This window comes from Podarcis melisellensis (assembly GCF_964234715.1).
Source record: "Podarcis melisellensis genome assembly, chromosome: 1".
NCBI lineage: Eukaryota > Metazoa > Chordata > Lepidosauria > Squamata > Lacertidae > Podarcis > Podarcis melisellensis.
Genome location: NC_138528.1, coordinates 30,614,668 through 30,634,318, shown reverse-complemented (window position 1 = coordinate 30,634,318; position 19,651 = coordinate 30,614,668). Strand labels below are relative to the sequence as shown.

The 19,651-nt window shown below is 40.7% G+C and overlaps 1 protein-coding gene across 6 annotated transcripts; it reads right to left on the bottom strand.

Annotated features, from left to right (window-relative positions):
- Positions 1 to 94: 94 nt before the first annotated feature.
- On the bottom strand, positions 95 to 19,523 carry MLH3 (mutL homolog 3). 6 transcript variants are annotated; one of them, XM_081909066.1, is made up of 13 exons: positions 19,400 to 19,518; positions 14,637 to 17,918; positions 13,907 to 13,997; positions 13,159 to 13,229; positions 10,395 to 10,499; positions 9,755 to 9,827; positions 8,633 to 8,704; positions 7,752 to 7,860; positions 6,507 to 6,666; positions 3,228 to 3,251; positions 1,991 to 2,069; positions 1,190 to 1,341; positions 95 to 513 (listed from the first exon to the last, which is right to left on the bottom strand). In XM_081909066.1, exons 2-13 carry the CDS (start codon positions 17,853 to 17,855, stop codon positions 433 to 435), a joined length of 4,236 nt encoding a protein of 1,411 aa, XP_081765192.1. In that variant the 5' UTR covers positions 17,856 to 17,918; positions 19,400 to 19,518; the 3' UTR covers positions 95 to 432. The 6 variants fall into 6 exon arrangements, with proteins under 6 accessions (XP_081765192.1, XP_081765193.1, XP_081765194.1 ...); XM_081909067.1 differs by lacking the exon at positions 19,400 to 19,518 and having other exon boundaries at positions 14,637 to 19,000; XM_081909068.1 differs by lacking the exon at positions 19,400 to 19,518 and having other exon boundaries at positions 13,907 to 14,005; positions 14,648 to 17,918.
- Between the last annotated feature and the right edge of the window lie 128 nt (positions 19,524 to 19,651).

The following is a 19,651-nucleotide window of genomic DNA, read 5'->3' as shown; positions in this document are numbered from 1 at the left end:
GCAGTATAACAATTTGGTTGAAGCAACAGTTCTGATCAAATGTTGAATCTGTGTAGGACCATAATGGTATGACCATAAAGCAATGAGACAAGAGTGTGATTCTATTATTATTTTACTATTATTATTTTACAAAAACAACCTTTCAAAAGCATTTAATTATACAGTGCTAGTGCAATGCAAGTCATTCCACATTTTTCAGGAGTACAGATGTGAATATTCTGCCTCATATATTTTTTAAATATTAGACAATCCTGGTCCTTGCTGAATGAATTCAGAATGCTGAAATTCCTTCTTTTCTTGTGCTTTCAGAGTTGATCCCAGTCCCACAGTAATTTGTGTTCCATAACAGGAACATCTATTGGCTTTTGCCTCAAGCACTACCTGTTGAGAGGCATCAGCATTCAATGAAATTTTAAGATCTGGTCAGCGCTTTCAGGTACAACAGTCCTTCTCTTTCCCAAAGAGTTGCCAGCACTTCACCATTTTCTTTAGTTTAGCCAGATTAGGTTTAGGCTGAAGCGGAAAAAAGAACATTAATGACTTGGTCACACATACCTTAACTCAAAGAAAATAATCCAATAATATTGCTTATAAAATCCTGTACAAATTGATATTTAAATGGAGAGTACCCTCCGAGTTTACTTTTTGTTTTTCTGCAAAATTAATTAAAACTTGTTATACAATTATCATGAACAGTGCTTGTTTCTACTTGCCTGAGAGTAAGCCCCACTGAACTCAATATGACTTACATCTGAGTAGACACTGTATAGGATTGCACTGGAAAAGATCTGCAAGAAATGTATTAGATTCTTGCCTGGTCCTGTTCAGAAATCCACATGGACATGGATGTTCAGTTCTGATTCCTCATGTGTTCCTTTACAGGTATTATTAAAAAAGCTAAATCTTATTTTGAAAAGGCCTTTATAGTAGTCGTTCACATAGGACTTCAACTAAACTAATTCTCAGATGAGATGCTGGATAGTTTTTGCACATTATTAAATCTCTCTATCCAAATTTGAAGTAAACCACATCGGGACGGTTCTACCCTAAAAGGTTGCATGTAATATATACACATACAGAAGAAGAAAACTGAAGTAGTGTGTTCTACCCAGGCAAACTTGATGGTTAGTATGAAATTTCTGTTAGGATAGGTACACTCAGTCACCATTTTGTCTGCTGAATGTAATACCTGGCTTTCCTGCTGCAAGTGATCTACATCAGCAAGAGGCAGCATCGAAGGTCTCCCATGAGCACACTGAAAAGGTAACTGACAACATGACAAAGCTTCCATAAGATGGCAGCTCTCCTCCAAAGTCAAGCTGTGATTGAACTTAATAGCACCTGAAAAAATAAGAGGCTGGATGAAGTAACTCTACAAGAAGGGCAGCTCTTTCCTAGCCATGAAGTTGCATAAAAGGAGAGGGACCTCCCCCCCAAAAAAGCTCTACAACTATGTTAATATCTGTTTCACTACGGCAACCAACAGCACACAATTTGCAACTCATACCTGTAGTAAAACCCGTTTTTTGCCCATGAGGGTGAGGAAGAAACAATAGTTGTGAAAATCAAAGGCAGATTTCTCTCCACATTTCTCCTTGTGTATGCAAGTTTTTCACAGAATACACATGACATCATCCACACAACAACATCCTCCTCATCAAAATGCCATTTCATTCCCCACTCCCCCATTACTGTTCATGGGGAGTTCGCTTCGGATCCTCCATGAAAATGGTAAATCTGGATTAAATGGGAAAACAGCATGTGATAGCATTTTGATAAGGATGATGCTTTTTAGATGCAGCACAAAACTTGCATGCATGAGCAGCACTGAGTTCACAGTAAACTGATAGACGGAAGCACAGTTTCAGTATGAAACATCATAGATCCCTGCTGTTCTGCTTTTAACGAAAACTACACCTGTCCTCTCTGAAAATGTGAGGAAGGTTTCTGTAGAAGAAAGGTGGCCCAAGATAAACAATGCTTTCCTTACCATGGCAAGCCTGGGAAGCCAGCACCTTCAGAATTGTTAGAGGCAGTGTCCCTCGTGCCCCTCCTGTGGATTGCAGAAGCTGAAAAACAACAATTGTTTCTAAAGACAACTAAGAATGAAAAGTCACAGCAACTAGAGATAGTGAGGTCCCAGGTGGTCCATAAGGTCCCAGGTGGTCCATATAATCTTGGCTTTCTCATGCCATGCTCTGCACCAGCAGTCAACTAGGCATATCCACCCTTCCTGTTGCCCTGCTGCTTTCACTAGATGAAACCGCTCTTTAGCATTCAATCAGAGCAAACAGCAATTCAGCTTTTCCCCTGGATTCACATTGGCTCCAATTTAGTACTAAAGAGCAGTCTTTCCCCGGGAAAGGAACAGGGCAAGGGGAAAACTGCTCAGACATGGCACAAGTGGAGGTGTGGACAAGCTCTAAATTTGAAACAATTCACTGTTGCATCGAAGCATTAGACTCCTTCCTCAGCAAGGAGGGGGGAGTGCTCAGCAGAGAGCTCCCTTTAAGGATTTTGCTCCCAGTCCCCTTCATAATCGTGGGGGTGGTTACTAACTGTTTTCCTTCTCCTAGTAAAAATCTCATTCAAGTGTAAGTTGTGAACAGCCCTTAGGCTGTTACAGACTGTTAGTTCCTTTAACAAGGGAATATGAATTATCCCCTGGTTATTTTAGAACCCTACACAATAAAAGAACAATTTATGTGGAGCACTGTATATTTCCCCCCCTCATTTTCCATGTAACAAAAGCTTGTACCACAGATTCTCCAGTGAAAGGCCATTTGTGGTTTAAACATACATGGTTATTTATTTACTGATGTATCTGCTCCCCTCTAGACACTGTTTTGTTACTGTGTTTATTCTGGGAGCTTCACTATTACTGGGCTGTGTTGTTTTAGAATCTCAACGAAGGGGGTGAATTGCCGTCTACCAATGGCAAGAGTGAAGAATGTACACTTGCTTTGAAACAGATGTCACAGGTCCAAGGACAACATGATGCGTCTGCTCTCTTTCTTCCAACTCCTCCCCAAGCATAGAGGGAGGGCCGGCTTTTCTTATCCTCCTGTTCTGGCCACTGGTGGGAAGGAGTCTGCCCCAACCTCAGGATTCCCAAACATGCAGATGGAAATTCAATATGCTTTCCGACTTTAGGAGGGTAATGTGCGAGTCATGTCTAATTCATACAGCTCTTCTTTATAAACCACACATACCCACACACACCATACCTCAATTTCCTCTCGAATGAACTCCTAAAAAAATACAAAAGATACAGATCAGACAAATGAGGTTATGTTCTTTTCTCACCCTCACAAACAAAATCTCTGTCCTTCAAAAGGGGATTATCAAAACCATGGTAACAAAAAAACAAAACCAAAAAAATCAGAATACAAAGGATCTATACATGCCCATTTCAGCACACCAGATGTCTCAGAGGAAAGTATGTGGATGGAACTAAGAAGCCCATTAGGTAGTAAACTTGCAGATATAATGTTAAATTTATTGTGTTTTAATTTGTTATTATAAACTGCCCTGGAAATTTTGAATTGAAAGATGATACAGAAATGTTTCAAAATAAATTAATGGGTAGTAGTCAACTAAGTTTACTTGGAGTACACCCACCTAACTAAGTCATGTTCATTAATTTCAGTGGGTCCACTCTGATTAAAACTTGGTTGACTATCAGCCTTAATGGATTTTCATGCATGAGTATGACTGCAGTTTCCCCAAACCCATCTTGCCAATTACAATGGAAAATAGGCTAAGCAAATCCTAGGTATAAAATGCTCTGCAGGTTTAAGTATCATTTCTATATATTTGGATGTTAAATATATTAGGATTAGGCTGCTATCTGTATGAAGCAGCTAATACATCTGCAGAGTGAGTAACCTATCCACTTTAGGTAAGAATTATTAGCAAGCTGTTCCAGTCTGCCTGATCAAGACCTGTATGTAACACTGCGAAAGCTCAGGAAAAACTTAATCGATATAGTGGAAACAATACTGAAAGATCATGCTTTAATCTGGTAGCATCTCTGAATAGAATTTTCCTCATACGTCTTCCAATATTTTTATTCTCCTCACCATTCCAGATCCTATGCCTAATGTGCAACATAATCCACATGTGGAAACAGTTTTCAAATACACAAACAGTTTTCAAAGACGAATGCCTCGCAAGATGGAAAACCCGCTAGACGAAAGGGTTTTCCGTTTTGGAGACGCTTCGCAAAATGAATTTCCCTATGGGGTTGCTTCGCAAGACGAAAAAATCTTGCAAGTTCCCACGTTTTTTCCCCGCCTTTCCCCCCCTTTTCCTAAGCCGCTAAGCCGCTTAACAGCTGATCGCTAAAAGCCGCTAGACCGCTAATAGTGCTAATCCGCTAAGCTGTCAATGGGCTTGCTTCGCAAGACGCAAAAACCGCTAGACGAAGAGAATCGCAGAACGGATTCTTTTCGTCTTGCGAGGCACCACTGTACAGATCTCCAAAGTGGATGCATACAGAAGAAACATAACCTATAACCAGACAACACATACCCAGCTTCTGCTGCACCCTCTCACAGTTACCTACAGTCATTAAATGTGAATGTAATTCCCCAACTACATTAATTACATTATTTCCCTTAAAAGTGCGGCCTTGGCTGTCATTCAGTGCATTTTGTAATAACTCTGGTTATTACAGAATGTCAAAAACTGAATGTGCCCTTCTTCCACAGTAAGCAAGATGGTATGTGTGCCAACACACACACGAACCAACTTGGAGGAAAGGCAACTGTTAATTCGCTTCTTTGTCACAAAGAGTACCCACTCACAAGTCTCAATAGGCCAAGTTGAGGAAAGCAAACCTATCTCTGTCAACAACATAAGACTTCCAATACAACTGTACGAAGTGCTGCATTGACAACCTGTAACCCACAAAGCAATCCTGAGGTTGAAACGACTCAGAAATCATACATGGTAAATGAGGACATCTGGTTTCCGAAAAGTCATACAAGCTCTGAACTGATCTCTAGCCTGTTTCTTAAATTAAAAAGTGACAAATATGAGGCTGTATTCCCCAAATGTCTCAACAAATGAAAATGATTTGTAAAAATGTTACATGAAAAAAATACAAGAGACATTACACATACTTCTGTAAAACAAGAAAATCTTAAATAAAAAAATAAGAAAGAGAGAGAGAGATCATTACAAGATGCTAGATGGCATATTAAAAGGTGCTAGGTGGGTAAGAGATAGGACGATATTTTCTATCCAACATGCCTTTTCACCCATCATTTTTAATTTTTGTTGTTTCTTGCATTTCTTTCTCCCATTCAATGAGGTGGATGAGGTTTGGAAAAAGTCTTTCTTTTTGTGTATAAAATTTGGTGTCCTTTGACCAGCAGTAAACGTTTTTATATGATTACTCTCAAAAAAAAAAAAAATCAGTGGATTGTTTTATCTTATTGTATATTTATTAATAAGAGATGTTTTCATTAGCCTATTGTTTATATAACCATTTACATGTTGTTCTGCCTTGTAAATGCTCGTGAATTTTGAAGTTGTAAGCTGCTTTGAGCATGATCTATGATGAAAAAACAGCATGCAAATAAAGAATGATGACACATGAAAAAAATATGAGGCTGTAGTGGGTGGCATGGTAGTGCTGCTCACCTGGCCCCCCACAGCTGAGTTGCAGCTTGTGGCGTTTGCCTCCTAGGTGGGTCATAAGGAAAGGGTTAAATGAGTGTGAAGTGATTGGCCAGTGGAAACTGATAGGAGGAGTTAGAGTTAGAGTGGTTGAAAAGTGAGTTGAGAGTTGGGAGTTGGAGAAGGAAGAGGAAGGAATAGTCTGTGGGTTGGTCGAGTTGTGTGGTGAGAGAGTGAGAGGAATTGTTAGGTGGAGTCAGATAGTTGGGATAATCAGTTTGAAGTTGTTAGGAACGAATAGGACAGTTAAGGAAATAAGATTAAGAAACTGACAAGAAAAATTAACTGAAACCATAAGCTTGTTCATGCCTATAAATAAACTTGATTATTTGTTAATGTTAACAACTGACTGGACTCTGTGTGAGAGAACCGGGTTGGTGGCAGCAAAGAAAGCAATTACAGTGGTGGCACAGGGTAAATAGACTGTCAAACGTCCGGGGACCCTGTGTGATCGCCACACAGCTGTTTGCCCAGAAGGTGAGGGAGAGGGGCAAGGTGGCACAAAGGTTGGTGCAGTGCGGAGCCAATCTGCCACACCAAGCGGTGCATTTGCACCACACCAACCTCTCCAGCTGGCAAGCAGCAGTGACTCCACTGTCAGGAGGTCCATCCCACCACGCTGTCTGTTACTGGTGCAGGGAGCCACATAAGAGTTCTCCCACACTTCATGGTATCTTTCTGTTTTCAGGACTTCGTACAGACTCCTAGTTATGCAGGGCAGGGAACAAGAGTAATTGCAATGCAGACAGGACTACCAAGCAACTTGCTGCCGATCGTTATTATAGAGCAGACATAGTAAATTATTCACATCCACATATCACCTGCACAATGCTCTTCGTCACTGTCTGCCTGCCACGGCGCAATTCATTGGCCTCTTTCTCCACAAAACACAGTGGCACTTTCCCAATAAGAATCTGAGAGCGATTGTTCTCTGGAAAGGATACTTCAAGGCCTAAGTCCTCCAGACTTTTTTGGCAGCACCTAGAAATTAAAATGGAAGCACAAGATTCTGAACTGGAAGATCAGCACTGGATATTCCTTTCCACCCAGTGCAAAAACTCCCAAACTACAATTACTGCACTTTCTTAAAAAGGAACACAGTATAATCAAGGATCAGCACAATCATTTGCTGATATACTTTCTTTACAAAAAAAAAAAAAGTGAAAAATCATTCTATGGAGGAGCAGAGTTTCTGTTATAGAGCACTACTCATTGTTCAGTTCAAGAAAAAAAGTTTATGATTAAACATCAAATGAAATTGTATTTGAACCTATCTTTTTAGATTGTAAATTTTATTATGATTTATGGTCAAAACATACCCCCTTACACCACAACCAAATAAATGTTTATTCAGAAGTAAGTTGCTTATTTCCAGGTCAGTGGATATAGTATGGTTTCTTTAAAGTTTGAATATTATTTATTTGTGTAGCTGAAGACATTAAAAATGTAAAACATAATAAAAGCAGAACAGAATACATTACACAGTTAAAATAAGTATTAAAACCAAACTTTCTGTCAGATAAGAGTTTTCTCTATTGAAGAATTTAGCTTATCATTCCCACAAACTTTTCTCCTTAAAATTGTCGCTTTAAAGGCAAAAGAAGCCACTTTTTCAGAAGTGTTGGGGGGCCTGTACCCTAATAAAGTTTAATCTAATACCCAATTGATCTCCAACTGGGAGATTTAAATACTTGAACAAGACTGCTCTTCAGTCCTTGGAGACTGAGCAAACAAATCTTTTTCACTTCCAACCAATGTAACTTGGAACTTCATAATCCGTCTACCACAGAAGAGGAACAACTCAGAGAAGGAGATACTCATTCCGCTTCAATATCACCTTTACAATACCAGCTACACTGGCTGCCGGTGTGTGTCCAGGCCTAATTTAAGGTGCTGGTCTGTCTTATCCTTGTGAATCTGTGTTATGCTTGGTTTTAGAAATAATTGAGTTTTGATAACTTGTAGTTTTTATTGTTGTAAGCTGCTTTGGATGGGCTTAAACCAGAAAAAGTTGCATGTATTTTAAAACAGAATCACAGCCAATTCACAGTCTGGCTAATACCAACCATAAGAGTCTCCTCTGCTCCTCTGTAATCTCAATCTCCAATGGGGGGCAAACAGTGGAGGCCAGCAATTTCTTCTTGCCCAATTTTTCTGGTTGCTTCTCATAGGAATCTGATAACAACAAATGCACTGTTATCTATATTATATATAAGAAATGTACCTTACTGCCTCATCCTACAGCCTTATGTTTTAGAATGCAACATGCATGCAGTTTGAAGTAACATAGTACAGTATTTTCTTCAGCAGTGGACGGGGGACCTATAATATTAAGAACTGAATATTCTCTATTTTCAACCGCAAGCTTGTTCATGAGACATGAGGATTCCCAGCCAGTATCAACCATGGCCATCCAAATAGATAACAATTATAATTTCCTTTAACGCACGACCCACCCAAAAAATAGCCAAGCAAGCTGTTACAAGCATAGTGACTCCATTTAAATCCTTTAGCAAACACTTTTTGCAGTCCCAAGGGCTTTTCACATTCTTGAGCAATTTTCGCTGCCAGGCTACAACCAGAAAAGTTTCTCTTGGACTCTTCCCTGTAGAAAATTCATAACTCTTGTTGACAAGGAGGTCAATGAACTGTTATAGGCACAATGGACTGCTGCTGTGTTCTACTGAGTTGTGGCCAGAATCTCCTGAGGCTTGAAAAATACACATCCCTTGTTGGACAGAGGAGATTATTCACAATTAGCTAAAAATATGGGATGTAAAGAAAAATCAAAAGAAGCCAATGTTGAAGATGCTAGTTCTCACAATGAAACTGATCCTATATTTTCATTCCCTACAATTAACTGACATACATCACAACAAATCTAATACAGATTTGCATCAGAAAAGGAAGAAAGCTGCTTTTTTTTTTTAGCCACCTGTAACTATACCTGTAATAAGTTGCTCTAGGCGGATACGCTCATGGGCTGCATGCTGATCCACCAGCACTAAGAGATTTCCACCTAGATCAAAAGCATCATAAAAAAATTCAGCATATAAACTTGTGCTACTATTTTCTTTTGATCTCATCTCATCCAATAGAATAAATAGAAGTTTTCTGAGCATATGCTGGAAATGTTAAAAAAGAAAGAAAGAGGGGATATTATCTTATATGTCATGCAGCAAAAAAGTATCGGGGAAGAAGATAAAATGCATAATAGTTTCTGTTATTGTTTAAGAGATTCTTTTAAATCCCATTTTTGAAAAACTAAATTATGTCAAAGGCTTGGTATGGGGAAAACCCCCCACCAAGGAAGTAACTTCTTACATACAGGCTGTGGCAATAATATTGTCAGGATTGGAGATAACAAAGAATACTGAAAGTAATAGAATAGCTAAAAAATGTTTAGATTGGGCATTAATGGAAAACCTGTTATATTACTTTCAAGCACTAGAAAAAAGAAAATTGTAGTATTTTTACACATTACTTCCCCAAAGAGTGATCTTAAGAGGTTTTAAAGTGTTAATATTGTATAGTCTACTCTCGATGCAAGGTTAAATAGGTTCTCTTTTGATATGTTCTACAGATGAATTCAATAAAAGTCTATTCTACACACTAATTTATGAATTAGCAATCATTATTTGAATCTACATCATATCATTAAGATATTTTGCAGATTTGTCCTATTGACCAGGGGTTGGGAACCTCCAGCATGCAGACCAATCCTGGCCAACAAGACCATCTTCCCCAGGTCCACCCCCATTGGGCCATCAGCTGACAACATTGGTGACATCAACTGAGAGGCTGGAGGATGGAGTTTAGTCTTGTACTGCCTGTGTGCCCCATTCCCAACACAGAACAGGATCGTGCAGCCAAGGGAACAGCATTTAATCTCTGCTCTTCAACCGAGGAGTAGAGATTAAAGTCTTCTCAAAAGCAACATGGCCCAGGATGCCAGCTTAGAAATGCCATTACTGGCTCAATATGAAAAGAGTTATGTCATTGTCCCGGGTAAAGCCAAGTTCTACAAAAGCTGCCAAACCCCATTACTCAGAGGAAGTAGCATTCTTACCTGTGTCTTCATTCTCATCAGCCATAGTATTTATTAAACAGGCAATAAATTTATTGTCCACTTGATTAAGAACCTGTAACACATTCAGTTGACTATTCATTAAAACTTGCAAATAAATCTATAATAACTGTATAATAATTCAACAAAGATGGGACGCGGGTGGCGCTGTGGGTTAAACCACAGAGCCTAGGACTTGCCGATCAGAAGTTCGGCGGTTCGAATCCCCGCGACGGGATGAGCTCCTGTTGCTCGGTCCCAGCTCCTGCCAACCTAGCAGTTCGAAAGCACATCAAAGTGCAAGTAGATAAATAGGTACTGCTCTGGCGGGAAGGTAAACGGTGTTTCCATGCGCTGCTCTGGTTTGCCAGAAGCGGCTTAGTCATGCTGGCCACATGACCCGGAAGCTGTATGCCGGCTTCCTCGGCCAATAAAGCAAGATGAGCGCTGCAACCCCAGAGTCGGCCATGACTGGACCTAATGGTCAGGGGTCTCTTTTTAATTCAACAAAAATATTTCACTAGTTCAACAATTTGTTGACATACACCAATAAAACATTCTTTGCTAACAACAGCTATTAATTACTGCACTGTATCTTTCCAACTCAAAAGAAATGTTTTGTGCAAATTGTTAGCATATTCACCTCCACTGAATCAATCATCTTCTTGGTGAACCTATATGGGTACAGGATGTTATGGATTTTCACAGCAAGATTATCAGCTTGCCCACTGCTCACATTAAGAGCAACCTATAAAACATATAATCAAAATTAACTTATTAGGATGTCTGCTGGAACAACAAATATCAGAACTCAAAATCATATGAACAATCGTTTTTAAACAATGTTCTTCGTAACAGAACTCGAAGTCCCATTCAAATAGTATTGATATGGGAGTTTCCCACACCATCTTGCAAACCTCTGTGGGACGCTAAATAAAGTTGTAACATCAGCAGTGTGCAGTCCTTCTGATCAAGATAAGTGGGTTTTTTGCAGCAATCTTACCCAAAACATTTCAATTGGTCCCACTGATATTTGAGAAGCGATGTGGTCACCCACTATAGTATCAGCATTTTGTTGTATTTGGAGTGGATGCAACGAGCTAGTAAAACTATCACCCACTATTGTTGTCACCTTACACAGATGCTTAATGTCTACATCAGTTTGAGATGATAATGATAATGATGGAAGCTATCCCTTACTGGACTGAAGCTTGCAGCTGATGTTATTTTTTAAAAGGCAACAGCAGAAGGTTTGCTACTTTGACTTGACTACTGCCAAGTTAAAATATGAATATAACCTAATGGGCATAGTATATACCATGTTTTTCGCTCTATAACACGCTCCCAACCATAACACGCACATAGCTTTTAGAGGAGGAAAACAAGAAAAAAAATATTCTAAACGAAACAGTGGATGTATGATTTTTGTGGTTCATGCTGTGGCCACAGACATGTGATCTGACGGTGAGTTTGGGGTAAAGGTAAAGGTAAAGGTACCCCTGCCCGTACGGGCCAGTCTTGACAGACTCTGGGGTTGTGCGCCCATCTCACTTAAGAGGCCAGGGGCCAGCGCTGTCCGGAGACACTTCCGGGTCACATGGCCAGTGTGACATCGCTGCTCTGGCGAGCCAGAGCTGCACACGGAAACGCCGTTTACCTTCCCGCTGGTAAGCGGTCCCTATTTATCTACTTGCACCCGGAGGTGCTTTCGAACTGCTAGGTTGGCAGGCGCTGGGACCGAGCAGCGGGAGCGCACCCCGCAGCAGGGATTCGAACCGCCGACCTTTCGATCAGCAAGTCCTAGGCGCTGAGGCTTTAACCCACAGCGCCACCTGTGGGTTGCATTTGGGGTAGTCCAATGCAAAAATCCTGAGGAACCATGTGGATCCGTGCTTTGTAACCACATTTTTGCACCACTGCGGCCCCAGGCAACGGTGGGTGCGTGATTTTTTTGGTGCAAGCTGTAGCCATGGACATGCTATGTGATCTGATGGTGAATTTGGGGTGACCCAGTGCAAAAATCCTGAGGATCCGTGTGGATCCGTGCTTTGTAACCACGTTTTAAGTGGGGAGGGAAGGAAAAGCACTCAAGGGACAAGGAACATGCGTGGGGTGTGTGGAGAAGGATGCTGCTAATAATGCAGAAGAGGGGTATAAGAGGAGAAGGCTCTTATAAGAGGAGTGGGGAGGAGAGAGAGACAGAGAGCCTGCTTGCAAAAAACTTTGCTGCTATTTAGCGAGTGGGGAGGAGAGAGAGACAGAGAGCCTGCTTGAAAAATCTTTGCAGCTATTTAGCGAGTGGGGAGGAGAGAGAGACAGAGAGCCTGCTTGAAAAAACGTTGCTGTTATTTAGCGAGTGGGGAGGAGAGAGAGACAGAGAGCCTGCTTGAAAAATCTTTGCTGCTATTTAGCGAGTGGGGAGGAGAGAGAGACAGAGAGCCTGCTTGAAAAAACGTTGCTGTTATTTAGCAAGTGGGGAGGAGAGAGAGACAGAGAGCCTGCTTGCTTTAAAGGAGCCAACCGGACAGGAGCCGCTTACACTCGTGTAAGCGGCTCCTCTCCTCTCCCACTTTGCTCCTTTAAAGCAAGCAGGCTCTCTGTCTCTCTCTCTCCTCCCCACTCAGCGGCTCTTCTCCCGCTTTGCTGTTTCAAAGCGAGCCACGGAGGAGGGAAGGAAGGGGAAGGAAGGGGAACCATGGATCCTCTGCTCACGACTGCAGCAGATCCCCCCGCCATCCATAGGCATTCCCTCCATAACACGCACAGACATTTCCCCTTACTTTCTAGGAGGAAAAAAGTGAGTGTTATGGTGTGAAAAATACGGTACTTTCCATCACTGACCAACTCCTTCTATATATTTACTTGAAAGAAGTTTTCTTGAAGCTCAGTTGGACTCAGTTTCAAATAAATACGTTTATTCTAAAGATAGCCATATCCCTCATGAGTAAAGAATCTTAATTTAAATGAGCCGAAAATGCAATGGATAATGCTATAGATTCCCTATCACATTATAGAATCCAGTTAGTCCTACAAGAATAATCACATTGCACTATTTACATTGCCAGAGATAACTGAAAACTGTGCTATAAACCATTTAGCTTATAACTAGGGCACAGTGCTTTATCCTCGTCAAGATTGTTGTTGTGGTAATCTAAGCAGGGCCTATAAAAGCAATTTGGCTTCCAAATGAAACAGGATAAGCTTTTGGAAAAGTTTGAACAAAAATACCACCAATTTCCAAATTGCATGAAGGACTTGTAGACTCAATAAGCCTAAGAGGCGTGAGTGGTAAGTTTTTGGACAGTTCCATAAATCTATACAACAATTATTATCTCAGTCCAAAAATCACAATGCAACATAAGACAGAAGCAAATCCCAATAATTAATGGTGACGCAATTCCACCCACCTCTGGAAAGTGAGCAAACACAGGATTGTCCCATTCAGAAAACAAGGACTGGAGAGATTCTCCTTGCGTATCTAGAAGAAAATATATGCAAAGTACTGAAACTATGGGGGTTGGTTCATATTTTTTCCATCTACAAGATAATATCCAAGAAGAAAAAGCACACTGCCCATTATGACATTTGAAATTTTATTTTATCACAAGATTAGAAAACCACTACACTGCACTATTTATATAGAAGGATACAAAGCAAAGTTTGTATCCCCAAATTGCTGCTTAAGTAGCTCTGTCACCTTTAGGTGAGATTGTTAAAGCGTCAGGATCTTCCTCCAGTGTGTGTTTTAGTACAACAATCTGCCTTGCCTTGAAATGTTAAAGAGGGCTTGAAGTAAGTTGCTCATTCCTACTAGAGAAAACACATACCAGAACAATGATTCACCTTTCCTTGATTCATAAAGATCTCAAAAATTAAATATGCTGTCATTTCCAGACGAGAACTAGGACAATCAGAAGAAAGGGATTAATTTTCCTCTTCAAATCACTGTTGTTTACATAGAAGTAGGCACTGCGTGCTATCCACATTTTAATTGACTTTGACCCTTAAAAAAGTTATTTCCAATTCCACACGTCAAGTGATTCATACAAGTCCCATTGTTAACAGACCTTGAATCACTCCAAGTTCCTGTTGGGACAGCTGGCAGAATTCTTTGGTTTGTTATTATTTAACATAGTACTCTATGTCCTGGCCTACCTCTGAAATCTTGGCTTGCTAAACTCCTCTCTTGCTGAGGTCTTGGAAGGAAGGGCACAATAAGCTCACTTCTAAATGGGTGGCATCTGCACTGAAACCCTAAATACCCAACAAAAGAATTACTTCTATAGATGTGCTTACAAGTGCTAGTCTACAAAAATGTCCACTTGCTGTTTTTATTATAAAAGGATCAATAGGTGATTAGCATAATACAAAACATTAAAGAATCGCATCAGTGCAACACTGTAATGATGGAGAAATAAGATTTAGTCAACATTTTATGAATTACGAAAGACACATCAGCAAGGAGACCTGCATATAAACTGTTCAGAAATAAAAGAACAGTGGTTTTCAGCAGGGAGTGGGGGGGAGGAAGAAACTCCCAAGTGCTTGAAGGAAAATTCATTCCAGGCCCAACATGTTTCAGGGGCATGTTTTGAACAGTTCTCATCAAGTGCATAAAAACACTGGTGACAATTCTTGTTCAGAGAATGTATTCCCTCTCCCTTGAAGGACTGTTCCAAAAGGTGTTGAGACTGAAATAAATATTTTTTTCAAACACCTGGACTTTCTTCCTCCCTCTCCCCCAACTGCCTATCCTGCTACAGGTGGTTACATGGTTTTGTGCTTATAGAATCACAGAACTGAAGGGGGTCGTCTCGCCTAACCTCCTGCAATGCAGGAATCACAACTAAATAATCCCTGACAATAAGCAAACCTGAAAAAACACTGCGAACTTACCACTCTCCATGACGTTTACAGCCACTGTGCTTATATCTTTAGTACATATAGCCTGAGGTTCCTCACTGGGAGCAGCATAGGTGCTCAGTCCAGTCAGTTTGTTGATGTATACCATTCTACCCAACGAAGCATCAAACTGCTGAAACCATTCAGAATGATGCAACTGTGGCTCTTCCTTCTCAGCTGCACTTGAGTCATCTGCAGCATCCTCCTTATTGCCAGTCAAGTTCACATTTTGCAGTTCAGAGGCTTTCCCAGCTTGCTTTATAAATCCATCCACAATGCCTGTATTTTCACAGGAGCCTTCAGAATCAGCCTCTTTATTGGACAAAGCTAAACTTCTGTTTGGGGAAACTGCATATTCCCCATCAGTGTCAATGAAACCATGGCTGACAATATCTTCCGCATTCCCAGGTCTTGTGCTAGAGATTCCTACAGGATCATCCTGCTCATCAGAGGCTGAAGCAAAAGAAAAACTCTCTGCTCCTGTTTTTCTTGGGGAAATTTGAGGTATTTGGCAAGCACTCTGCAAAAGATTATTTTGAGATAGGTGGTCATGTCTGACTTCATCTTTTTGGCCTGAACGAGCTTGGGATTGTTCTGAAGTATGCCCTAGAGGTTCTGTAGTTAAAGTTTCTATAAGGCAGTCCTTCATTCTAGATACTTTAGAGGCAAGTGTTCCTGTGAAGTTAGTGCCAGAAAGAGGTTTATTTTTTATCAGTGTCAGAGGACTCTCCCTTATATGAACAGCTTCTCCATGTAATAGACTTTCTTTTATGGAGTGCTGAGACCTTTCTAGAGAAAAAAGGCAATCATGACCACAGTTATTAGACACAAAATGTTCCTTAGTTGGAATTTCACAAGTACTAGAGTTCTGAAAATTTGTATTCTCATTAGTGGGATACCTGCCACAGGCTGGCCTTTTAACCTCACCCTTTTCCACATCAGTTGTTGGCGTACTCTTTACGTTCCCATAATGTCTTCTGAATCTATCTAATGACCCCAGCTTTGGATGCAAGCTTAGTTTTGTAAAGCCACAGGATCTAGACCTAACTGAAGGATCAATCATTTCCCTAGTCCGAGTTGCACTGTCTAGATGATGAACAGGACCTGAAGGTGCCTTATAAATAAATTCTTTGCCATGTGATGTTACAAAGTCAACACTACCATGTGGAGGAAAAGAAACTACCTCATTCTTTTGACCTGACATGTTCTTCTTCCTCATACATTTGTTTCCAATGGCAGCACTGGTCCTCAAGTTTTCTTCAGCACTTGGAGTTTTCTCTGAAAACTCTAGCTTTTTTCCAAATATATCCTTGGCACTTATTGGACCCAGTTGTGTCTGTCTGTCTAATGAACTGTTAATTTCTGTTGTTTTGTGAGGTGGCAGATTTTGCATCAGATGTGTTATAAGGCCTGTGGAACACAACTTAATTTTTTTCCTTCCCATTACCACTTCTCCATTGACATTTGATCCTGCAGACGGTTCCCTACCTGTCACTGGCTTATATTTTCCTATCAATCCGTGTCCAAGAAGAGATTCACCTTCAAACTCATTAACATCTTCCATAGCTTCAATATGTCTCAGAGTGACAGTGCTGGGGTTACTTTCCTGAAGGGCTCTGTCTTGTTGCCTATTTGCACAGTTATCATGTTTCTCAGTACAAAGTGAAGCATACTTGTCTATTTCTAAAGCAACTGTATTGTCCTGTTCGCCGATTTCTTCTGGACACTTGGAATTAATTGGCTCAACAGGGAGATTATCAGAAATGTTTGATTCTTGGTGTAGGTTACCCAACTTTGGCAAGCTGGGAATTGTGCCATTTTTGTCAGGCAGAAGATTCTTCACATTACTGCTACTCAGATCATGAACAGGTCCAGTGCTAGTCAAATCTGAGCCAGCATCTATTCCCTCCAAATTGTTAGTTGGTGCTGTGTGGTCTGATGTCTTATTTTCATGAATTAATTTCCTTTTGACAGACTTTGACTGCAGATTAAACATTTCATAAGAATCCACAATATTATCAGAAGCTCTCTTGAAACTCTCCTGCAAGTCCTTCTCCTCAAGGAGAGATGGGTGTAAATCTACAGTTTTAACTAAACAAAAGTCATTGTTTTCATTAAATTCCTTAACGTCTTCACCACACAGCTCAATAAATAAATGTTCTCGCTTTAAAAAATATTTTACTCCTTCCTCAATGCAATCTAGGAGAGCATTCCAGTTGTGAAACTCTATTAGAGTTTTTGCAGGTTCCAAACACACATCATACGCATCATATGGACATTTCACATTGATAATAAAGACTCCATAGAGCTCTGGGCCAGAGCGCTGACGAGCAGGACTTGAAGTCAAAGACCCACTTTTTGTCTTACATATAATGCTTTGTTTTCTTAATAAAAAGTCAATAAGTTTATGCAATCTTGTTTTTAATACCAATCTATTATTCACATATAGAAACTGAATATTCTTATTGTAATGCCCTTCAGAACTGATAAAGCCACTTATCTCGAATACTGCAGATTTATAATTTATTTCTCGTAATTTCTGGGATCTACCTAGATCATAAATCTGAGAAAACCGAGATCGTGTATCTTTTGTCTTTGGTAACTGAAGCACCATTGAACAGGAAGCATCATTCCTTAAAGAAAATGAGATGGAGGGATGAATAAGTGAAAGAGCCTCTACTTTATGCCTCACTCTCTCAAATTCCAATCTGGAATCCATGCACTTTCTTCTCACAGGTAATTGGTGGAATAAATTGTATGCAGTCACTGTTGTTCCAGCACTTGGTCTATTCAATTCTGTTTCAGAGACCTCCAGTCCTTTTCCATTGTGAAAAAGTTTCAGGAAGGTTTTTGCTACCTTATTTGTCTTGGATGATATTTCCAATATACTGGCCATGTTTACTATGCTTGCCAAAGCTTCTCCACGGAAGCCATAAAACTTTAGATTTTCTAGGTCTTCCACTGAGTAGCATTTACTGGTAAAATACCTATTTCCCACTTTGTTGAGGTCATCTCTTCCCATCCCACTGCCATTATCCACCACCTGGACTTTAAAAGTTTCCATATCCAATCGGACAGCCACACATGTTGCTTTAGCATCTATGCTGTTAAGGACAAGCTCCTCAACACACTGGCCTAGTGAGTTGATGGCCACTCCAGACCGCAAGCTGGTTTGCACTTCTTCAGCCAAGCATTTGATCATCACAAAAGTGGAAGGATGAAAACCTCAGGAGACTGGTATGTACTGCCGCTTTCTTTGAATCCCCTATAAGAAAACAGAGTGACAACAACCAAAAGCTTAATAGATATATTTAGCCAGACGCCTCATAAATTCCTTAACATTTCCCTAGTTTGTTTCCATGGTCATTCTTGTTGCCTTACAGCACAATCCTATATTTGCCTACTCATAAGTAAGCCTCATAGAGTCAAATGGTGCTTAGTCCCAGTTTGCAGCATTTGTCAACAAAATTCAGTTCTCATTTTAGAAAAGTTCAGCAATTGCAGAATCGCTCCATTTGTTTCTAAGTTGATTCAACACTTCTTTATGTTCTGTCCAAACCATATGAACATGCACATACTGTATACACAAAATCCAAAGCCATCAATGCCAAAGCTAAATTATGACAAATAACTGATTTTTGGTGAATTCAACATGTGGTTTCACAAGTTGAAAACAACACACATATACACACAGGATTGTGTCAACTTAATATGAGTGAAATTGAGCATAACTGCTGGACACTAATGCAGAGTGCCATAATTTAGCTGGCACACAGATGGTAATAAGTGAAGAGACACAAACATTGTGCTTATTACAAATGTTCTAGATGGGGGCTTAATATTGTAAATGGGGCATTAGCAACATTTTTGACCTACTGGATTTTCCACAGAAAGGGTACCTCTAGGGGGAAATTATGCTCTGGTATTTTCATGCGAATAACATTACATGGATGCTGCAAAAATAAATTAAAAAAGAGAACTGATTCCACAATAAACACTTATCTGGAAGCACCCAAAAACTGTGCAGTCCATTCAGACTAGTTACACACAGAAAGAAGCTAGTGTGGTGCTGGCTTTGAGAGGATGCATAAAGTTAAAAAATGAAAAAGGAAGCACCAGCTAGCCACCACTTCCTTTGCTTCTTGGTTACTGCAATGCCAACTCCCATTGCTTGGACCAGTATTTGCAGAGCAGGTATAGAGTCATTGTTAAAATACTGGCAGAAGCACAAGTTCAAAACTATCCTCAGTTTTGACACTCACTTAGGAGATCTTGGGCCAGTCAGCCACTCTCAGTCTATCCCATTTCACGGGACTGCTATTGTGCCAACCAGGGTTTGAGAAATAAAATACAGTAAATGAGTACCTAGAAAGATTTGAATAAAGCAAACGCACTTTTAAAATACAATTAAAACCCCTTATGAAGCGATTCCAGCTGATGAGGGGAAAGGGGGGAGGATATATGCCCGCCTCTTTGCCTCAACTAAAGCAAGACTTTGGGGTGACCAAAGCTGGAGAGAAAAGCAGGTGCTCCAGACTTTATAAAGACAAAGTAGAAAGCGGTTGGGCTGCCCCGGGTAAACCACTGGCCGGACTCTGTCTCCTCCCTCCTTGCATCCCAGGCGTGGTCGCAACAGACCCGCTTCTCTTCCCGCAACCGGACAAGGCACCAATCCACATCCGTGGCAGCCAAATCGACTTGCATCTCCCGCCGTCTCAGCTGGTGAAATTAACTGTCAGACACCACCTGAAAACTCGACGGCGGCAGCGCTGAGGAGGGAGGCCTGTCGTTGTTGTTGTTGCTGCTGCTCAACAGCCCCCGCGAAAGCATCGGGACACCGATTCCCAGCGTACAGAAACACGTTGCAATGCACCCTGGGTATTGTAGTCTTTTCGAAACTCTCATTCGCCAGCCCCGCTGGTAGGATCCTTTGTGTTTGCCGCACGAAGTCTGTGTTGGACGTCTCTGGGGCGCTCCTAAAGAAGGGCCGATAAGTCA

Excerpts from the sequence above, each read along its gene's own strand:
- MLH3 (XM_081909066.1), bottom strand. The coding sequence starts at position 17,855 with ATGATCAAATGCTTGGCTGAAGAAGTGCAAACCAGCTTGCGGTCTGGA. Across the intron at positions 8,705-9,754 it reads TGATGAGAATGAAGACACAG|GTGGAAATCTCTTAGTGCTG; the intron begins GTAAGAATGCTA and ends CTTTTGATCTAG. Across the intron at positions 3,252-6,506 it reads TGACGAAGAGCATTGTGCAG|GAGTTCATTCGAGAGGAAAT; the intron begins GTGATATGTGGA and ends GTATTTTTTTAG.